Source organism: Antennarius striatus, chromosome 17 (assembly GCF_040054535.1).
Source record: "Antennarius striatus isolate MH-2024 chromosome 17, ASM4005453v1, whole genome shotgun sequence".
In the NCBI taxonomy this organism is placed as follows: Eukaryota; Metazoa; Chordata; class Actinopteri; order Lophiiformes; family Antennariidae; genus Antennarius; species Antennarius striatus.
Genome location: NC_090792.1, coordinates 1679723 through 1702715, shown reverse-complemented (window position 1 = coordinate 1702715; position 22993 = coordinate 1679723). Strand labels below are relative to the sequence as shown.

Sequence of the window (22993 nt, the reverse complement as noted above, 5' to 3'; positions counted from 1 at the left end):
TGTGTGTGTGCGTGCGTGCGTGCGTGTGTGTGTGTGTGTGTGTGTGTGAGTGTGTGGGTGGCTTTTTGGAGGGGTGGATACACGCTACAGATGTTCAGCCTCTCCCTCTCCCTCCCTCTCTGTCTACGCCCCCTCCCACCCAGCCTCTGTCTGCCTCCCCCATCTCTTGTCTCTCCTCGCCCTCCCTTTCTCTCTCTCTTTCTCTCTTCCCATCCCCCCCCCCCTCTCTCAGTGTCTGTCTGCCCTCCCCCCCCCATCTCTCCCCCTCCCTCCCTCCCCGGTGAGGATGAGTGCAGACAGTGTGTATCACACACACGCTCGTCTCGCCCCGTGAGGACCGTGATGATGGACTGAGGAGCGTCCTCCGCTGACAACATGCGCCGCCGCCTGAGTCCTGCTGGAATGAAACCGTTTACGGAGGCTTTCAAGGGACACACCTGTGGATTTGCGTCGTCGCGATGCCTTCTATGACCAAGCCTCTGATTTTCCTCCTATGCCTGGTTGTTACCGGTGAATGTCGTAGGCACGGTAACCGGGTGCGGAGATGGACGGGCACCGTGGACACCCAGAAACACGGCACGTAAGTTGAAGGCAGACAGAAGACACACCAGAGTGTGGAGACCTTCATGATGTCCACGCAGAACCTTCTGCTGATGCTTTAGGAGGCTCTGAACTGACTGTCAGATGAGATGTAGACGATTTCATTCATTCTTCTGTCCGCTGGGTTTGTTCTAACTAGAACCAGGGGACCAAATGTCCTCACCTTAGCTGCAAAGATGAATGAGGTGTGGTCACAGGTGGGTTTCTAGGGCTGTCTGAGGAAGAGGAGGTGTTGTAGAGAGGCGACGAGAAATTTTGAAATGTTGCCAATAATAATAGTAATTAAGCAGTTCTTAAGAATCAGACGTAAAAGAGGAATTCATCATCATCATCATCATCATCATCATGAAATGAAGTGCAGTTATAGCAGTACTAACTGCTCATTCATTCCTGACCGCAGTCTTCTCCTCAGACACAATGGGGTAATGTCAGAAAGTCATTGTCTCAGTTGTTAAAAAAAGAGGTGGATTCGGGTCCACCCTGGTTACGTTTAGACACGGAAAAAATGTCTTGTGTCAGATTTTTTGGGAAAAAGCAGTTCTGATTTCTGATCGCGCATACCGACTGATTTAATGAGTGCTCACCACCTTTTTCCAACTAATTTGCAGAGAAAAGCAGTCCCCCCCCCTTGATGCCTGCTCTGACTATGAATGAAATGACAGATACACACACACACACACACACACACACACACACACACACACACACACACACACACACACACACACACACACACACACACACACACACACACACACACACGAATAGCAACAGTTGCTTGTTCCCTGCTGGGTTTTCAAGAATATATTAGTATGTGTCTCTAAAAAGATCTGTCCTGTTCCATCATGACTCCCCCACTGATAATTATCACAGCCGGCCTCTTTGTTCTGAGGAGGGGCACGTCAGGCGCAGACATCAGCCAATGTTTGCTTGAATACATTAGCATTTCTGTGTCATAAATAGGATGATTAATTTGTCTGTGAGCTTTTAGCTGCGGACATGTTTTTGAGCAAATAAATACAGAAAGAGGAAAACCCTGGTTGATATGTAGACATTGTTCACAGCAGATTGAATCGGTATTCTTGAATCGTTTGAGCTTTTTGTCTTTTCTAAACCAAACTGGTGTTGAGTCGACTCCCCTCTGACGGTGAAATGTGTCTCCCTCCAGCTCCTTGACAAAGAAGCCTCCAGACGTGACCAAGTCTCGCAAAATGAAGACAGAGCATCTGCTCAAAGTGGACGATCATGACTTCACGATGAGACCGGCGTTTGGAGGTAAGGTGGACTTCATGAAGGGTTAGGACAGACGTGCTGACCCTTCATATGTTTAGTTTGTGACTTTAGTGTTACAGACAGACATCTACACCAACCATGAGTAAAAAATAACCATTCCCCCAACGGGATAAACAAAGCGTACCACTTCTTTTTCTTCTAAAGGCAAACAAGAAACAAAGGAAACATCCAAATGTTCTGACTTTATAGCTCCAGAAAATGTAAATTTTATTCATTTATCGTGGTTTGACTTTCTGATGTTCTGACTGTAATTCAAAATGTATGAACCGTTTTTGTTAAAATAAATTTGAGGTCTTCAAAGCACTGCTTTAATATTAAGAAAGTGATGGCGTATGGCTGACGAACTTCAAAAAGAAGCTCGTATGCTTTGCTCATGCTTTTGAATGCAGCGGTCTCATAGGGTCTACTCAAAGCAGGTCCAAAAAAACAATCAAAAGTTAATGAAGAAAAAGAGACAGATATTACTGTGGATAGTATGGATAACGATGCAGAAGAAGCCAAGGAAAAACCAGCAAAAATCCGAACATTTTCACCGCAACGATTGTTTCCATGGGTGAGGCACGGCTAAATGTCAGCACCAAAGACAAAATAATGAGGGTGCAGCTTAAAAAAAATCTGTGTGGAGCAGGTTCTTTCAGCTTGGTGCAGTGTCCACAGGAGAATGTATGAATTAAAGGCAAAGAAAACTATGGGGTGAAAAATAAAATTGGTAAAAACTGTATTACATCTTACTTTATTTCTAAATTGCTTTTTTTTTTTAAAGAATAATCTCTAGGCTGTAACATTTTGATAAAAATATGGATTTTTTTTCTTCTTATGATGTTGTTATAAATAAAATCATTGCAATTAAGTTTGTTTGGTTTTTATATTGTACTATAGGCTAACCTCAACCCTTGCATAAGGCTTCTACCGTATATCCTGTTTTTACTTTTGGGACGCATAACCATCATGTTTGAAGTGCATCCCAGGGATGCACTACTTTCTTGAGATAAAATGAAGATAGACCCAAGTATGCAGGCTATCACCCTTTCTTTGCTGGGGTTGTACCATGTTGTGAGCAGAATGTGAAACTGTTGATAAGCCAAGTTGCGTGCCTCCAGGTTATTGTCATTTCAGAGAGAGGCAGAGCGTCCAGCAGGAGGTCAGAGTGGAAAAAAAGTACCACAAATAGACCAGAATCTAGAATACAGCACCAGCAGATGATGCCGGCTTCTAGTTGCTTAAGCATAAAGACCCAATAAATTATATACTTAGACATGGCTTTTCCACCAGAATAGATTAGTAAAATACTGGCTAAGCTGCATCAGAATGGAGAAGACTGAAAATGGCCTGGACAAACCCCATCCATTTCTCTGAACAGGATGGGGTAATGTTTATGTATGAATGTACTTTAGGTACTTCTTGATGTCATCTCCATCGGTCAGTCTGCTGTGTCAATTTTGAGTGGTGGTCTCCTCTGTCTTGAAGGAAATCAAACACATTTTTGCGTATTCATTTCCTTTGTGTGTCCTTTGCCAGATTTCTGCAGGTCTGCTGATTCCTTGAATCTGCTGCTCAGATGTTTTATCAGATAATCCATTGAGTGAGAGCGTAGCGTACACCTCCAGCTGTAGCCTAGAAGCTCTCAGGATGAACTCCCTGAGAGAGTTCAATGCACATCCATGGACGACTACGAGTGTGTGTTACGGCCGCCGCTGTGCTTGCCTCAGTGTATAAGCCTGTTTCATATAGTTTGCTTTAAATAAATTTATGTAATTAAAATTATGTAATTCAGACTGCCACAGCGCCGCTGTGGAGGGGACAGATACAGGAAATAATTCCTGCAACGACCCATCGCGCTGAACAACAGCTCAAACATATCATACAGAGCTGTGCAGACATTTTGGACAATAAGACCTGTATATGTGATACTTCATATGTATTACTAACTTATGTCTGTATATTGCTCTGTAATGTACGTACTAGAGTATGTCTTCTTCCTATTTAACGTGAATCTATTATTCTTTATTCTATCCACCAAAATTCTTCTTTTACTTATTTTTTATCCTTTGGAATCAATAACCTACCTACCTACCTATGGCTCTATCTGCAGTGATCAATCTCATTGTACCATCACCTGCTACCGTTGGCTGGTGTTTATTGTCACCAGACATGCCACATGAAACATCAGCGTCCTAGCCAGCAAAACAGAATCAGATGTTGTTGAGAGAAATTCTGTCCCTCTTACCCCTGTGGGGTGGTATCTGTGTGTCATCCTCAAGCTCGGGTCCTCTACCAGACCCCTGGGAGTCTGAGGGTTCTGTCAGTATCTTAGCTGTTCCTAGGACTGCGCTCTTCTGGACTGAGGCTTCAGATGTTGTTCCAGGAATCTGCTGGAGCCACTCTTCCAGTTTGGGGGTCACTGCCCCAAGTGCTCCTACTACCACGGGGACCACATTAACCTTGACCTTCCACATCTGTTCCAGCTGTTCTTTCAACCCTTGATATTTCTCAATCTTTTCGTGTTCCTTCTTCCTGATGTTGGCATCAGCTGGAATCTCCACATCTATCACCACTGCTCTCTTCTGCTCTTTGTCCATCACCACTATGTCCGGTTTGTTAGCCAGTAGCTGTTTGTCGGTCTGGAAGCTGAAGTCCCACAGGATCTTAGCCTTGCCGTTCTCAACCACCTTCGGTGGTATGTCCCATTGGGATTTGGGTACTTCTAGTCCATACCGGGTACAGATGTTCCTGTACACTATCACAGCTACTTGGTTGTACCTCTCCATGTACAGTATGCTGACCCGGCTAGCACCTTACACCCTGCTACTACATTGGTAGGTCTTCTTGATAACAGCTCCTCATTGGGGTGCGCCAAAAAAGGAGCTGCCCCCCAATCTACCTCCCCTTAATTGCATGCTTACAGGCCCCTTGTGTGTGTCTGTGTGTGTGTGTGTGTGTGTGTGTGTGTGTGTGTGTGTGTGTGTGTGTGTGTGTGTGTGTGTGTGTGTGTGTGTGTGTGTGTGTGTGCGCGCGCTATGGGCCTGTACACACTACATATGCATACATATGAAATATTGACTAACAATGTGCGCTAGAGTGGTTTAATAATTTAATAATTTCCCAACAGGGATTACTACAGCAAAATAAAATAATTTAAAAAAAACAAAAAAACGTACGTACTACCCTTCAATGAAGGAAGTTGTGCACAGTGTTGTTTCTATGTGAAGACACTTTTATATCTTTATTGATGTACACTCAGTAATCAGTAAGACTTGTGAGTGTTGGAAACACATGATACAAATCAGCAACTGGACTGCCTGACTGAGACATCAGTTACATATTGCTTTAGATTGCTGCTCAGCACAATAAAATGGATTACTGTAAGGCACTATTTCCCACCACCGGCATTGGCCCTCGCTACCTACTTTTAAAACTCCTGCTTACAGATTGAAACTATCAGAAATGATCCTTTACCCCACAAATAGTCACTCTGATGAGGCTGTTCATGTAAATGTTTGCATACATACACATTGAAAACTAGGTGGCTCAAATCCGAAGCCAGTGGATAGGGTGAAGAATGGGGTTAACGTGGGATGTATTATTGCTCTTAATCCTCAGAAAGATAACACATTAAGCTTGATGTTAATCCACAGTGAAGGGAGATGGAGAGAATGCCTGTCAGCCAGATCATTTGATGTATGGGCTTGGTATCATGTTATGGGCTGGTAAAAGCATACCGAAGCAACAGCGTTCTTTTCATAAAATGAGGCTTAAAAAGAGGATTTACTAGAGGTCACAAAGTCAAAGGTGCAGTTTCACTCTGCTTATTACATTAATGTCCTGCACCCAGTACTTGAAGGCACACTACTGCTTTCAGTGAAAGCAAAGCAGTGTTAAGGCCACCGGAGATTTGACTTCATTTAATCCCTATTTACCTCTTCTGACATCCAAAGAAAAAAAACCTGGTCTGAGATCCATGTCCAGCCCAGATTTACAAATATCGGTGTTGCTATGATCGTTTAATAAATGTCTTCTGTTTAGAATCTGAAATCCAAATGATTAAAACAGTAATTTGGAGTTTCCAAAAAATAGCTAAACATTGTAGACTTTAGGCTAAGTTAACTAGCATACTTCAATTGACAGAAACAGATCGTCTTTGTATGTTCTCAGTTGTCCAGGTCATGGTTATCCATAGCTGCTTAAATCAATCCACTAGACTATAAGAGCGTTTCTTGAGTATTTTTGCCTCTCATCCAAGACGTTTCAACAGAACTGAAGAAGTCAGTTCTGAATAGGTTCTTCAGAACTGAAGACGCCTCTTGGATGAGATGCGAAATGTCCTCAAGAAACTTTCCTGATGTCCAGTGGATTGATTTAAACAGATTTGGACAGAAACAGATCCCATTTGGTTTAGTCTACCAAGTTTTTTAAGAAAAATAAAAACTCTGTAATATTTATTTATTTAAAAATGTTACTATTGAAAACTACTGTATAATTGCACAACAGAAAATCCTGCCCTTTTAGACTGACTTCTATGATTTAAAGATTTCAAAAAACCTATAATGTTAACTCTAGTTTACGCATTATTGTTTAATCATTTCTTTTCCAAGCATTATACATTTCTCATACTTTCTTTTTTCTATTTTTCTTCCTTTACAACATCGATAAAATAGTTGATTATCCTGCAAAGTATAATCATTTGTCCAACACCTTGTTTTCGATTTTCTCTGCCTCCAAAGACATGACATCCTCTTTTCACAGAATGTACCTTTCATGCTGCAGTCTCTCTTGCGTCTCGTCTAAGTAATTTTCACTCTAGTTAATTTATTACTTTTATCATTCAAAGCATTCCTACAACCCTATAATATTAACCCTAGCTTATTATCTCATAACCTCTATATCGCTGCAAAGGTTAATTATTTCTGTAGTATCTTGATTTCTTATTTTAGTTGTACAGAAAAGGCATCTTTATATCCTTCTTTCAACTATTCTTTCTACTCCTAAGTGTAGAGCAGAAAGTCAACAAGCAACTCGGATGTCAACAAGCATTTTTATTTTAAGATGACTCAGTATGATGGCAACTTACATACTACAGATTGATTTACTCTGTACTTGAACTTTAGGCTATCCAGAGTAGCAGGAGACCTGACTTTAGGATATTCCTGATCAGCCGCTCAAAGCATTTCTTGACTATAAGACTCAGAGCATACAGGCTGGATCTAGTATCTTGGATACTGGTATTACATGAGTGTTTGAGACAACTTGGCATTCTGGTTTGGCTGAGGTAGGTGTTAAAAATGCCAGTGAAGACATCCTTCAGCTGTTCTATGCAGTCCTTCAGAATTGAGCCAGGGATATTTCTGGGTGGATGCTGGCACCTTCACAGTCAGCCAGAGTGCTGGACTGTGTGCCTGTGTCCATGAACACTGTCTATGTGAGGTAAAGGGGCTGCTCTATATGTAGGCCTTATATTTGTGTAAACAGTGTTTTATTACCTCTTGTGCACATCTAATGGTGGAAACAAGACAGTACAGACCTTACAGTTGCCCTGTCAAAGTCCCCAGGAACAGTAACTAATGCATTGTTGTGGGCAGATTGGACCTGCATGATAGTGTTACAGAGTTTATCCATTACCAGCTTTACAACAGCACCGATATTAACATACACTGCAATCACGCTAATCTGTCCATGCTGTGATGTAAAAAAAAATGCTGGTTTGATCCCAGAATCTCTGTTTTTACTTGTGTAGCACAAAACTGTGAGTAGAAAGACACAGCAGTCCCTCACTCCTGCTGTGACAATCGCCACAAGCTGATGATACCCATTATGGTCCCCAAAGAGCAAAGATTTGCCAACAGGACAGAGTGAATGGGCAGTTTGCTGAAGTTGGGTGTTAGCCGAGCATTTACAACTGGCAACCCTCACTTCTGTGTCTTGTCACAGTGATTAAGTTCTTTGCTGTCTGTGGTGACAAAGGTGTGGGGCTTCTGGGCCAAAAGAATGGAGCAGTTGGTCAGGAACTGGTTGCAGTCCTCAGAATCTGGAGTCGTGCTCTGATGCCCCCACTGGGGGCTCTGATGTGTGGCCCAGCGCTAACGCTGGCACCAGAACAGGAAGGGCTGGCGCTGTGGCGGAGGTGGTTTGTTGTGTCAGTGTGGCTGCCAAATGTTAAATCTGGGTGGCTAATGCAGTTAGCGCCGGTTCCAGCACTGATGCAAACTGATGCAAACCTCCGCCGTGTTGGAGACTAACTGGGTCTCGTGCTGCTTGAGAATACTCTTTGCTCAAGCTAGGTGAGACTGGGGAGAGCAAGGGTCTGCTGAGTCCATGTTTCGCCAGATTGTACTGTAACAGGTGTGGTTTGGAGCCAAAAGCAGTACACCAGAGGAGTAGTCCTAATTCATAGTTCTAATACAGGTCAAAACCAGGTAGTCAAGAGATCAGGCTGACTAATTAGACAGGAAATGGGCAAAAAGGGAGAATCTAAGAAATGCATAAGAGTAGGACAAGTCAACTAACAATCTGGCAGCAAATCGAGTGTTGAGCAAAGCATATGTAGGGAGGAGAATGATTAGAGATGGGATACAGGCTGCTGCAACAAAGGTGACAGGGATGAGGGCTGAGGACAGGAGGGATAAGTGGACTTGGAGCTGTGACAGGATCCAAGTGGGCCTGCAGTCCTGTCGGGGTTACCCTGGTCTCAGTGGAACTCTTCATGCTTGCTGAGCCAGTTTACATCTCTAGATGAACCATTCTGACTAGTGTGGATTACTCGAGGACGGGAGGGTGGGAGGGAACTCAACCAATTGTCATCATCAGTAGCACAGACATGGGCAGGGTGGACAGCTTTAAATACCTGTGTGTCAAAGTCCATGAGGATTGGACAAGGGCCACCATCAGGAAGGGCCAGCAGAGAACGTGTGGACCTTTGGAAAGACGCCTCACATCCCCATAGACTTCTACCACATTACCATTGGGAGCTTTGTGACAGAACCAGAATGTTTGGCCAATTGGTTCATTCCGAACAGAAACAGTATTATAAAGTTTCCGATTTTACGTTCCATCTGAGAATTGATGTTCCTGAACCGCTACGAACAGAAAATCTATTTCCCAAACCAGTTAACAACGTTCCTTGTAAATATGAATAGGTAGCTTTAGGACTTTTAAATTGGCAGTTGAAGCAATTAGTTTACATAGTGTAGATTTGTCCCTACAGTAAACAGAACAACAGCATTGATCCAGTTACAAAACAGAGGATGGAGAACAAGAGGAAGACGTAGAAGTTTTATGATGCAGCAAAGTTTGCGTATGTCCGAGCTCACCGGGGAGCGAACACGTGAAGCTCTGAATGAAGTATTTTGTGATCGATCAAGGACAGAAAGAAAACACCGATAAATGTCCGGAGCATTGCAGAAAGTCTGCCGCAGGAAATCAATTGCTACAAAGAGCTGGGGAACCCTGCTCTGAAAATGGCTGGCAGCCAAAGAGTTAACGTCTAAATCAAAGATTTTTTTAAGATTGACAGTGTTTAAATGTTATGAAGTTAATCGAGATTCCCTTGATTGCCGGTGATTTGCCTCAACTTTTCTCCACTCTCATCGCGCATCGAGTAAACGACAGGAAGTGAAAAATGAGGTCTGATATTTTTTCAAGAACAAAAAAAAAGAAAGGATATTAACCTGTTACAATTATTTTGAATAGCCGATTCTGCTCCAGAACATTAACATTTTTTTTACATACCGCTTCAAAGCGGTGATGTATTGTAATTGTAATCAGTGTTTTTGTTCGTCCGTCCGTTTGTCTGTTAGTCCACCACATATCCTGAAAACCGTTGCAGATAGAAAGATGAGGCAAAAAGCTCATTACTCAGGCAGCAAAGGGGATGAAAATGAGATGATGACCTTGAGAAAGCTAGGTCAAGGTCAAATTTCAACTTTTGTACGCTCAGGAACCGAATAAGATAGAAAGACGAGGGAGAAGGCCAGCGTGAGTAAGACCGTAGATCAAAGCTATTGCTTTGATCAGTGACAGTAGTTCAGAGCATTAGCTTTGATCTTTGACCTATGAAAGTAGGTCAGGATAAAATTTTAAATTCAGGGGTGTCGCAGGACGTTACAGTCTGTGACTGTATTGGTTCTAGCTGGTTTTGTTTTCGTTCCTGGCAAAATAACAGAAGTTCCTGGTTTTCGTTTTTGTTCCATGAACTGGTTCAAGGCTCTGGCCTCAACCATGTCTTGGTCCTTTGAGCCACAGCTGTGTTTTTAATGACATTACCTTCAGACCGCCCTTCGAAAACGTTTGTCTTGGCGAACTGATGCAGTCAACATATCAGCACCATCTCCAAAGACATATTCTTAGAAGCTGATGGCAAATTAGAATGTAAGTAAAAGTAAAAACGACCAAATGTGTGTCAGAGCAATGCAGCAATAAGCGCCACAATTTGTTTCCTTTTTTTAGCAGCTAAGGTTTTAAGCAGTGCTCTCTGTGGATTGGTCAGCAGCATCCACATACCATCTGGAGATATGGACTTAATTTGAGGGTGACTGACACATAGCTGCACACATCTCGCCTTTATCATTACTCCAGCGTAGCTGTGGCTATCTGCATGTCAGGCCCACTCCAGTAGTGATGACCAGATTAAGCTGGTGGTGGCTTCTCCTGCTTAGAGTTTAGATTAGCACAGGCTTCAATCTGTTACGCCATCAGACAGCTGTTACTCTGCAAATGACACTTTGTCCCAAACTGAAGTACAGACACACAAAAGGAAGGAGAACCAAACCTGGCTGTAAAAAGTGCATCTAGTGTTGGTGTAGGGACTTTCAAATAATGATTGAAAGGAGGTTTCCACTTTAGGTGGCTCTGGCTTCACTCTCACATTCAAATAGTCTGTCATAATTATTCTCCATGTTTTTCTTAGGAAATTTTAATGTTCTCCTAATGTCTGTGTGGATTCTTTCCAGGTTCTCTGGCTTCCTCTCACCACCAAAAGCATGTCACTTAGAATTAGTCACTGTAAATTATCCATAGGTATAAGTGTGAGCATGTGTGTGTCCTGTCTTTCTGTGCAGCGCCCTACGATGAACTGGCAACTTGTTCAGGGTGTACCTCACCTCTCACCCATAGTTACCTCCGGCATCCTCCCACATCCAAAAACATGCAATTTAGGTGAATTGATCAGTTCTAATTTTCCTGTAGGTACGTGTGTGTGTGTGGTTTTTTGGCTTCATCATGCAATCGTGACACGTCTGGGGTTTACCCCGCCTCTCGCCCATGGTCAGCTCGTCAAGAAGAATACTGGTTCCAGACCAGACCAAAAATATAGAACAGGAGAGGTGCCAGTTTCACCTCCTGAGCACTGACAAGGTGCCCTTGAGCAAGCAAACCAACCCCAAGAGCTGCTCTTTGGGCGCTATGTGGCTGCCCCTCGCTCTACCAGCTTTCTCCTCTGATTTGCATGCTTACAGGCTCTGCGTGTGTGTTGTGTGTGTGTGTGTGTGTGTGTGTGTGTGTGTGTGTGTGTGTGTGTGTGTGTGTGTGCGCGCTCTGGCCTCGATAGCCCAGATTCACAGAAAATGCCTCAAAGGGCTTTACAATCTGCACATGGAGGACATCCCTCTGACCTTTGTGTACTGTGAGCAGTACGACCCTCACATCGGATAAAGAACAACTCCCCCCAAAACCCTTTTACCAGGGAAACAAATGGATGGGAGAAACCTGAGGAAGACTACAAAGGAGGGACCCCTCTTCCACAAGCAATAGATACTGCATGTAGACACCACCAGCCGATGAAGCGGACAGAGGTCACCAATGATCCACCACTCTGAGGACAGACCAAATCAACGCCAAAGTCATTGTTCTTAAAAAAAAAAAGTGTATGATTACCCCTGACAAAACCCAAACCAAATGAAATGGAACCGGACTCCCCTAGTAGATGGTGATGCTGATCCATCGTGTAGCTTGAGACACCACTAGCCGAGGAAGCAGACAGAGGTCACCGATACCCGATGATCCACCTGTTCTCTCACCTCAGGCCTGAGGGAGAGAACAGGAGAGGGAGAGAGAGATGGAGAGAGCAAGGGCGAGAGTGGTTGTAGAGGGACCAATGGTGGAGGCTTAATGAGATAACAAAAATAACAAGAAATCCTACGGCTCATCGGCAGGACTAGACTGAACCTTAACACTGAGACTGCCCTCCCTACAGATTCAGAGTCTAATATAATAGGGAGGTTATTCCAGGGGAAAGGAGCTCGATAAGAGAAGGCCCTCTGGACAGCTGATTTCTTTTTCACTTTGCAAACGCACAAGAGATCTTTATTCTGAGAGTGGAGAGCCCTGATCACAGTGTACGCTTTAAGTAGAGCAGACATGGAGGTGGGAGCAAGCCCTTTAATACTTTTATAGGTCATTAAAAATACTTTAAAGTCAGCTCTAACATGAGTCTGAGGCCAATGTAATGAAGCTAAAACTGGGGTGATGTGCGCAAATTTCCTGGTTTTAGTTTAAGATTCTTGCTGCTGTATTCTGAGCCATCTGAAGGCTTCTTGTGCTAGACCGAGGAAACCCCGATAGCAAAACATTACAATAGTAAATGATGATGACAGACAGGAGGTGCAGAAAGAAGCAGACAGCAGGGATAAACATCAGGAAGGAAAATGACGAGGGGGACACAAAAGAAAAAGATTCACACCCAAACTAACACTAGCTAAAAGTACAGAGGTAGACAATGACAAGACTGAAACCTAAACATCAGAAATGGGGAAAGATGGGGAGAGAACAGAAGGAAAGAAAAAGCATGTAATGTCGAGGACCTTCACACATTCCATCCCCCCATTTTCTTGAAAAGGAGACAACCAATGATCATCTCACCGTCTGCTTTGTGGGTCATGGGTTCAAACCAGCAAGGGGCAGGTTAGGACGCATCGCGAGCACATGGCCACACAAACGACAAACAACCACGATCAGTTGTAGAAAGATCAATCTTCCACCTAACTTGCATGTCTTTGGAGGTGGAAGGAAGCTGGAGAACCTGGAGAAAACTCACATAGACACAGAGAGAACACATCAACTCTGCACCGGAAGGAGTTGAACCCAGAACCTTTTTGCTGTGAGGCGACTGCACTGCCCACTGCACCACCGTGTCACCCTATATCATGTTATATTATTCATTCATTCATATTCTACATCTGCTACATCTGCTGTCACGGGGTGCTGGAGCCTACTCCAGCTGACTGGGGGTGAGAGCCAGGGGACACTTAAGTCGCAACGCCAGTACGGCACAGAGCCACACCGAGACAAAGACGCATGGCACATGCATCTACGGGCAATGTGTAGTCAATGTGTAATCTAGAAGGAATATGCGTTAGCATACATGACATCACCATGTCTCACATTGTTTTGCAGCAAAAGCTCAGTTAGCATCAGTTTGCTATTGTTTAGCTGGAGCTCTCCATGCTAGCAGTGTAGCGTTAGCTCCATAGAACAAGGTAGCTTTTTATTCATTTCTTATGTTTGGTATGAAGTCTGATATTATTGTTTTATCATGGAATTTCCACGTGTTCCCACTATAATATAATATAATATAATATAATATAATATAATATAATATAATATAATATAATATAATATAATATAATATAATATGATATAATAAAATAAAATAAAATAAAATAAAATAAAATAAAATAAAATATAATATAATATAATGTATTACAATACATTATACAATATTTTATACATTGATTTAATATTATAGAAAAAATAAATAACATAAAATGATTGCAATAGTCTTTTCTATAAGATGGATGATGGATTGGGTGGACTATGATCCTTTGCTGCTCTTAGACCTGTGATTGAATAAATTTATTCTGAAATATTTCAGGACTCCCTGAGAGTCCATTGTGGTATGAAGTGAAACCCACTTGATGGTATTGTTCCAGCGAGTGTAGAGTAATCCCAAATAAAGAGCTCCCTCCACAGCCCCTCATTTCACAAGCTTTGGTGACTTTAATCTAGCATTTAGCGTCTCTGATAATCTCTTTGGATTACAGACTTCATAGATAAATGATGCAAAGTGGTTCAAATCGCTTGTAAATCTTCCCGTTAGCTCTGTGGTCAGTGAGCAGTGCCTGTATATATGGGAGGGTCACTTGTAATGTCGCTATCCTTATGAAGCGGTGAGAGGTCATGATAAACAATAAGAGAACAATGTCACTTCCCACAGGTACACGGCTAGTCTGAAAAACAGAAACATGGACCAATAAGCATCCCAGAAATAATCACATGACATAAACAAACATCTCTTTAAAGCAGCGGAAAGCAGATGGTGTTGTAGACATTTTCTTTAAAAACAAGAGCTAAACAGCATTCGGATCAGTTTGTGAGTCACTCCTCTCCCGTTGTGTTCCCTAATTCATAATTACTCAAGTAGACAGCTGTTGGTTCTGAGAAACAACAGCTGTCTACTCGTCAGTAACTCCACACCTCCACTGCAAACAAGGACGGCTAGCAACTCTTTTCCCCCCCCTGAGGCGCTTGACAGCTTCCCAGAATTTTTTTGAGGCTGACAAACAGTCCTCCCTCATGGCCTCCACAAACTCTGGTTTTTGAACCACAGGATTCCATCTCTCCTTTTTGCAGATGATGTCCTGTTTGCTGGAGTAGTTGATGAGGGAGAGGAAAGTATAGGCATCCCTACAGGCATCAGACTGCTGCCTCCGTGACCTGGCTCCATATAAGTGGTAATGTAAAACCTGATCCAATGGTGCCAGGTAAGCTGAAAAAAGGAAAGGTCCAAACAAAAACGACATCCTCCAGTCCTAGAGCCAAGTCTTGGTCCTCATGGACTGAGCTACTGCTGTACAAGGAAGGAGCACCTGACTCGAGGTGCCAAAATATTCTCATATCCAATATGATACAACTCCCCACTGTGTCAAATGTTGCATTCAGATTTAACAAAAATACAGTTTCTGACAGTGAGTTTACAGACAACAAAGAATGATTTGAATCATGTGCAGACGAATCAGTGTTGCTGACCTCCTGGTGATGCCGTGTGAGGTCAGAAACCGTGTGAAAACAGAAGTCTGGAATTATGGCTGTTAGTTGGAGTCAAACTAGCATAACAGGAGGTTTTTACAGCTATCGTGGATTGATGGTTGGTTAGGTTGTCCGTTCCATGCTTCAGTAAACACATGAAGCTATGAGTGATGCTACTGTCATTCCAGTTTTCTTCCAAAGTGCTATATGATCTTCATTTATTCAGGGCTTTTATTGCTGGGCCACTGAATCCAGTTGTGAAGTGCTCAGTTGAAATGTTCAGTGAACCATCCCAACAAAAATACTTGACTTAACTGAGACAGACATGCCAGAACTTAACAGTAGGTCGATAGTGTGACAGTCATACCAGGGGAAATAAAAAGTTTTTAAGCTGACCATTTTTGGGAGTTACTGAAGACATTTGCCATTTCCTACTGCGTTTATATTGAAGTACTGCATACGAAATTGCTTATGAGTTTTTCTTTTTGCAGGTCCCGCCATCCCAGTTGGAGTCGATGTCCAGGTGGAGAGTCTGGACAGCATTTCTGAAGTCGACATGGTGAGGAATATAAATATTAATATTTAAACAGCATAGACTGACTCTGTGTGTCTTGTATAGCATAAGTCTGCAGAAGCCCCGGAGAGATTTTATTTAAAATGTAGTGGTGAAAGGGAGCAGGCAGAGATCATACACTCTCATTGGTTTCTTCACATGCACACTATCACACCGGGTTCAGATGAGGTATATAACAGTGCTTTTATCATTGTGACAACAGTGAATTTCAGGTTATAAATAACATCTTTTGAATCATTTTGGGATCTCAGTGGAGAACAAATTTTCCCCAAGAATTTTTACCAGCAGGAGTTCGATTAGACGATTTACTCTTCCTTTCACACAATAAATGGGATTTGTTTTTTTGCAATAACAATATAATTTGATACAGGTAGTCCTCAATATACAAACATCCGACTGAGGAAATTTGTAGATGTGAACAACTGCATGCCACCATTCCCCTTTCTGCCACAACCCCCACCCAGCAGCGCCACCGTTGTTGTTGTTTGTTGTTGTCTCCATGAGCATCTCAGAGGGCACTTGGAGAAACAAAGATCTAAATGTTGCACTGACAGAATGATTAGTCAAATATCTCTGTGGTTATCATCTCCAGTACACTATCTCTCACATTGTTTTACTTAATCACCACCAGGACTTCACTATGACCCTGTACCTGAGGCATTACTGGAAGGATGAGCGCCTATCATTCACCAGCAGCACCAACAAGAGCATGACATTTGATGGTCGCCTAGTGAAGAAGATCTGGGTCCCAGATGTGTTCTTTGTGCATTCTAAGAGATCCTTTATCCATGACACCACCACTGATAACATTATGCTGCGTGTCTTTCCCGATGGACATGTCCTCTACAGCTTGAGGTCAGTTGTATTTCCATGATTACATTTCAGTCAGAATATTTTTAGTACATGCATTGGCCATGCATCCATGCATTTCAGCATCTTCTTAATTGCTTATTTCACCAAAGCATCATAATAAAAGTATACTAAGAACTTTTACACATGTACTGTATTTGGAAAAAATGTATAGTGAGCATTATAACACCCTGTACTGCTTAAAAAGTCTACCATGTAGTGAAGCCGTGCATCTTGATGCGTGAATACGCGAGGGATTACTGTGTTTCATAAAGTCTCTAAAGGATTTATAATATAGAAATGAGAATCTTTTCAACCCTGTAGTCATCGTTACTTTTGCAGAGCAGTGTATACTGAAAAAAAACAGAGAGAGTCATGGTATTAATATTGCATTAAGAGAAATTTTGTCAAACATGACAGACATTAATATTTTAAGATACTTTTTTTAAATTTCAAGCTGTAGGCCTTAATTATCAAAGTACCAATGTTGGAAACATTTTAGGTCCGTTATAATGAGTCTAGAATGCACTCAGCTTTCCCTTCTGAAATAAAAAAACAAACTTTTTAACGATATTATTTATTTAGATACACAAACTGAAGCTTCTATTCAAATGGAAAACGTCTCCTACTCTCTTTACAGCAGAAGGATCTCATTCCATGTCTCAAATGTTCAATGTTCTGATTAGTGAACCTAGAGCCGAGTATGAACGTGGTGGACCTGTTCACTAATGACACATCTTTAATGAAATGTAACGATGACTATTTTTCTATGTCATGAATTTGGAGAGGAGTTTAGTAAAACTATAAACAGAACTTGAAATGGAAGAAGAAAGTATGTGTGTGCCTCATGTAGTACTTTGTTGAGCTTCGTACAAACTGAATAATTGATAAAGTAATGTAAATGTGTAGTTTTTGAAGCTTTTTCATCACGTAGTCTGTTTTTAATGGAAATCTGTTATTTGCATGGTATTTCACTGCCTCTATCACAGGTCACGAACACTAAAACAAATATATAATTCAATGTCTCTGGCAGCTAAATTCAACAGAACCTAATGCCTTTTCTAACTGCATGTACAGTATGTACAAACACGTAGCTGTTTAAACTTGAAACGACTCGCGTGTGACCCAGGGGGCCTCTCAGACTCCCACGGCACTGAAAAGCATGTTCAGACTGATGTATGTTCTAGACATTAGGGAGACATTAGCTCTATATATAACATCGTCAGTAACTGTCTGAATGCTTATCCTCACAATGAGTGTCTGTCATGTTGCTGCCGGACAGAGTGACGGTCACGGCAGCCTGTAACATGGACTTCAGCCGCTTCCCGCTGGATTCTCAGACCTGTTCCCTGGAGCTGGAGAGCTGTGAGTACTCCTTTGGATTATACTAATAAAACTGGTGTAGAACTCAGGGGCCAAGTCAATCCTCAGCAAAATCAGGTGTTAAAATGTCTGTGGAGGTTCTAAGTCATCCAGGTCAACGAAAATCAAAAACAGCAAGGATTCTAGAGGTTGGTTAAAAACAGCTTCAAGCAGGTCCAGCTGATTGTTCTTTTTGCGCTTCATTTGTCTAAACAGCGGTTTGTAAAGTGGGAGTGCGGATGGGAAGGGGGTTACTTCACTGGAAGTGTGAGATGAGTGGATAAGAAAAAGTCGTAGTGTGGGACTACCACCTCACACCAGCAGAAGTCTTCATAGCTCTGAGTAACTCATCGTCCATCAGGCCTTTTTTACCCAAGAAAATGCTGAAGAACTGCACAAAGTTCTGGATGAGGACTATACTTGCTGGCCACATACAGTGCATCTAAAAAAATTAGAATAGAATGAGAATGTTCAGTATTTTTTGTTCCGGGCATGTACGGTTGGACATGCCCGGAACACCTCCCCAGGGAGGCGTCCAGGGGGCATCCGGAACAGATGCCCCAGCCACCTCAGCTGGCTCCACTCAAGGCGGAGGAGCAGCGGCTCTACTCCGAGCTCCTCCCTGGTGACCGAGCTCCTCACCCTATCTCTAAGGGTGCACCCCCCCACTCTAAGGAGGAAACTCATTTCATCCGCTTTGTATCTGGGATCTTGTCCTTTCGGTCATGACCCAAAGCTCATGACCATAGGTGAGAGTAGGAACGTAGATTGACCGGTAAATCCAGAGGTTCGTCTTACGACTCAGCTCCTTCTTCACCACGACAGACCTACAGCGACTGCATCACTGCAGAAGCTGCACCGATCCGTCTGTCAGTCTCACGTTCCATCCTTCCCTCACTTGTGAACAAGACCCCAAGGTACTTAAACTCCTCCACTTGGGGTAAAGACTCTCCACCGACCTGAAGAGGGCACACCACCCTTTTTACAAATGACTGTATTCTGTTTAGAGCTGATTGTGCGTTCTTCTGCAGATGCCTACACAGACGAAGATCTGATGCTGTACTGGAAGAGCGGCGACGAGTCTCTCAGTACCGATGATCGGATCTCGTTGTCACAGTTCCTCATCCAGAAGTTCCACACCACGTCTCGCCTGGCCTTCTATAGCAGTACAGGTACACATCCAGTATATATAGGTACTCACACAGTACGTACAAGAACATAGGAACACACAAAGTACATACAGGTACACAATACACAGTACATACAGATAGACATTTTAAAACCAGTCTTCTGCAGAACTTAAAAAAATGGTTGCTGTGAGGCTCTAGATGTGCTTTGTGGGTTTTTGTCCATTAGTAACTGGGTGACTGAATTTCCAGTTCTTAAAATATAGTGAATAAATTGTTGAATGTATATCAATGCACCCCATCTAAAATGTTCCCTTGCTGTGTTGCTTGCAGGCTGGTACAATCGTCTGTATATCAACTTCACGCTACGAAGACACATCTTCTTCTTCCTACTGCAGACTTACTTTCCCGCCACATTAATGGTTATGCTGTCATGGGTTTCATTCTGGATCGACCGACGGGCTGTGCCAGCCAGAGTTTCCTTAGGTGAAAAAAAAACTGTGTCAAAAGTGGTTGTTTGTTGTGGAAAATGTGTTTGTGTGAAATGATGAAAGGCTCAGTCGTGACAGGAGCTGTTTCTAAAATCCTTTCATGGCTCTTCTCATCACTCTGATAACATTCACCTGTTGGGATCAGGTGTTTTGATGCCCCATAGGGTATCTTTATCTTTTAATTGTCATTCTGCATTCCATAATTCATATATCTCATTTCAATCATCTAAAAATTAAGTGGTGTTTGTTCACACACACACACACACACACACACACACACACACACACACACACACACACACACACACACACACACACACACACACACACACACACACACACACACACACACACACACACACACACACACACACACACACACACACACTACATACATGTAACTTGATTTGGTTATAATCACCACATATCTGATATAATAGTTTTTTGATTGTGTTGTTGATTGATGTTACCCATTTTAGTAGCCTTTATCATTATTTTAGAAGTCGGTTACCAATATTTTTATGAATACTCTTGTAATTGCTATTGTCGAATTAATTGTACCTTATAAGTAAAAGTTTATTTTAGTAGTGAGTATTTTTGGTTTTCATGTTACTTAAAGGTTAGCTCTGTCTTTTTTTTCACTGCTAACAACTTCTCAGCTCAGCTTGGAGGCCACACTGACTGGAAGCTTCAGTGTGCTAGTGTTACAGAACTGTTGGCCCATATTTCATCATGTTTGTGCTCTTAGCCCGTGTCCTTTAGCCACACTCAGTCCCTTGAAGTAGGGCGGTCAGTGTTCTCTCTGCACTGGGATTATAAGACTGTCTGTACAGATCATCAATCTGAACATTGTTGTAGTTCAACTAAAATATTGTTCTGTCTATTTTTAGGTATCACCACAGTGCTGACCATGTCCACCATTATTACTGGAGTGAATGCCTCTATGCCTCGGGTGTCATACATTAAGGCAGTGGACATTTATCTCTGGGTCAGCTTCGTTTTTGTCTTTTTGTCTGTTTTGGAGTACGCTGCCGTCAACTACCTTTCTACTGTCCAGGACCGCAGGGAGCGCAAGATTAGAGAGCGAGCACGATCTCAGGTTTGTACCATTATTATTATTATAATTATTATTATAATAATTATTATTATTATGCATCTATCTATCTATCTATCTATCTATCCATCTTAATCTGATTATTATTATTATTATTATTATTATTATTATTATTATTATTATTATTATTATTATTATTATTATTATTATTATTATTATTATTATTATTATCCATCTTTCTATCTATCCATCTTAATCTGATTATTATTATTATTATTATTATTATTATTATTATTATTATTATTATTATTATTATTATTATTATTATTATTATTATTATTTCAGTCAATCAATCAAGTTTTATTTATAAAGCACTTAATCACATCGACAGACATTTCAAAGCGCTCCAACAGACCCAGACTCTTTCGGGCGGCCATCCGCTTTGAGCGGTTGGGTGGAAAAGAAATACAATGAAGATAATGACAGGGTAAGAGAAAGAGACAGACAGAGAGAGAATGGCAGATAGACCAGATGGAGTCATAGACCAGATAGAGTCAATGTCTTTATGGTTATAGTTAGGAGATTTGATGCAGGTGCTTAAGTGGGGACGAGAAAGTCAGGATGCGTCCACCGACTCCTGGGTTGTTGTCTATGATACATGTTCCCCGTCATGTAGTTGGTTAATTCAAAGCAATTAATGCTGCATGGATGACTGTATGATGGCAAGGAGGAAGAAAGGAAGCAGGACCTCAGCCGATGGATAGGTGAGAGGTGATACTGGTGGGATTAGAGGAGCAGGTCCACAGTGGATGGACAGATTAGGGGTGAACCTGATAAACCTGAAGTAGAACACAGAGACTCCAGGGAAGAAGTCGAGTTAGTAAGATGTGATAGGAGACTAGGAGAGAGAGAAGTCGGGGAGGAGGATGAGTAAGAGAGAGCGTCAGAGAGAAGGAGAGAGGAGCTCAGTGAGTCTTGATGTTGAGTCTCCAGCAGTGTTGGCCTGTAGCAAATAACTTACGATCTGAAGCCGGCTCACTTGTAAATTTTCTGAAAAAGAAACGTTTTAAGTCTAGTCTTAAATAATGAGAGGGTGTCTGCCTCCCGACCCGAGGTAGGGAGGTGGCTCCACAACAGGGGGCTTGCTAAAGGCTCTAGCCCCTGTCCTACTTTTGTAGATTCTAGGAACCACCAGTAGGCCTGTATGTGGAGAGCCTAATGCTCTAGATGGATTATATGGAACTAGAAGTTCCTTCTGATAGGTCAGTGCCAGGCCATGAAGGGCTTTGTAAGTGAGGAGGAGTATTTTAAAATCAATTTAAAATCATGTCCAAGATCAGTGGCAATCTGTGCGTTACTACACTACCAAAAACTTCAGTGTAGTGAAGCAACCCATTAAGGCTCATTGTATCTGACCTGCCGCAGCTGATGAAGCGGTAGAAAATAAATAATGAATAAAGGATGTATTATCTGTATAGCATGCCCTTTAAATAGATGTCTGTTTTGACAAGTTAACTGGACTTGTTGGAACCAGAAACCAGCCAATAGTAATAATCAACCAAAATAAAATAAAACAACTTTACTAAAAGTGGCAGTGCCAATTATCTATCCATCCATCCATCCATCCATCCATCCATCCATCCATCCATCCATCCATCCATCCATCCATTCATCCATCCATCCATCCATGTTCTACTAGGCCAATCTGCAGAGGTAACACCCTGAGCAGGGATGCCCCAACTTCCGTCTTCCCAGGCACTTCAATGTATGTCTATCACCATTTTTGTGCAGTTAGGATTGTTCGTGGCCCTGCTGGACAATCTGTTCATGTCACCATAGGTTTCCCCTGTACTGTAGTATTATTAGTATAAAAATAAACAAATGTGCTAATTATTTTTTGTGCATGTCTTTGCTGTCAGTCCTTGCCCTGCACTTGCGGGATCTCCCAGACAAGAACCATGACCATGTTGGACGGTACCTACAGCGAGGCAGACACTAACAGCCTGGCTGGTTATACTGAGGAGCCAATGGTGCCAGAGGAAGAGCAGGAAGAGCTGCATGATGTTTCAGACAAACCTGAACACATGGTGGTGCATTTGTCTGTGAGCAGTGAGTCCACTGCCACCAAGAAGAAGAAGAGCCTTCGAGCCCTGAACATCATCCAGAACACACATGCAATTGATAAATACTCCAGGATGATTTTTCCCGGTTCTTACATCTTCTTCAACCTGATCTACTGGTCCGTCTACTGCTAAGTAGGAATGAGGCCAAAGACATTAATACATGAAAACTATGTCAAATGGGACTAATTCCTGAGAAGGCTGTTGTAGTGTATGTCTGCTGATGATAGACCGTTAGCCTGAAGGCTTTGGACAAACCCTGAAAAGATGACGTTTTCAATACCGTTGCTTATATTACATGACTCTGAGATTGATAAAAGCACATCGTTTTTGATGTTTGTCCTTATGAAGCAATTGGAATGTTCATTATCTCACCAAATTAAAACAAAGAACCATTTGAATCATGTGTTTACAGGACTGATGTGAAATCTTTTTCATCATCATTTGTCAACTTCCGTTAAAAGTCCATCTTTGTTTGTCTGACATGAACTGTGGCTCGTCTTTTTTCT

General features: G+C 42.2%; 1 protein-coding gene across 2 annotated transcripts; it reads left to right on the top strand.

Annotated features, from left to right (window-relative positions):
• The first annotated feature begins 290 nt into the window (after positions 1-290).
• On the top strand, positions 291-22993 carry gabrr2a (gamma-aminobutyric acid type A receptor subunit rho2a). 2 transcript variants are annotated; one of them, XM_068338751.1, is made up of 10 exons: positions 291-580; positions 1769-1875; positions 15399-15466; positions 16113-16336; positions 17613-17695; positions 18724-18864; positions 19153-19305; positions 20201-20298; positions 20368-20409; positions 22284-22993. In XM_068338751.1, the coding sequence occupies exons 1-10, from the start codon at positions 459-461 to the stop codon at positions 22617-22619; spliced, it is 1374 nt and encodes a 457-aa protein (XP_068194852.1). In that variant the 5' UTR covers positions 291-458; the 3' UTR covers positions 22620-22993. The 2 variants fall into 2 exon arrangements, with proteins under 2 accessions (XP_068194852.1, XP_068194851.1); XM_068338750.1 differs by having other exon boundaries at positions 20201-20409; positions 22284-22990.

What these genes read in the sequence shown, in the direction of transcription:
- gabrr2a (XM_068338750.1), top strand. Translation starts at nt 459, where the DNA reads ATGCCTTCTATGACCAAGCCTCTGATTTTCCTCCTATGCCTGGTTGTT. An exon ending in GATGAGACCGGCGTTTGGAG is followed by an intron (nt 1,876 to 15,398) that starts GTAAGGTGGACT and finishes TTCTTTTTGCAG; the next exon opens with GTCCCGCCATCCCAGTTGGA. An exon ending in GGCCTTCTATAGCAGTACAG is followed by an intron (nt 18,865 to 19,152) that starts GTACACATCCAG and finishes TGTTGCTTGCAG; the next exon opens with GCTGGTACAATCGTCTGTAT.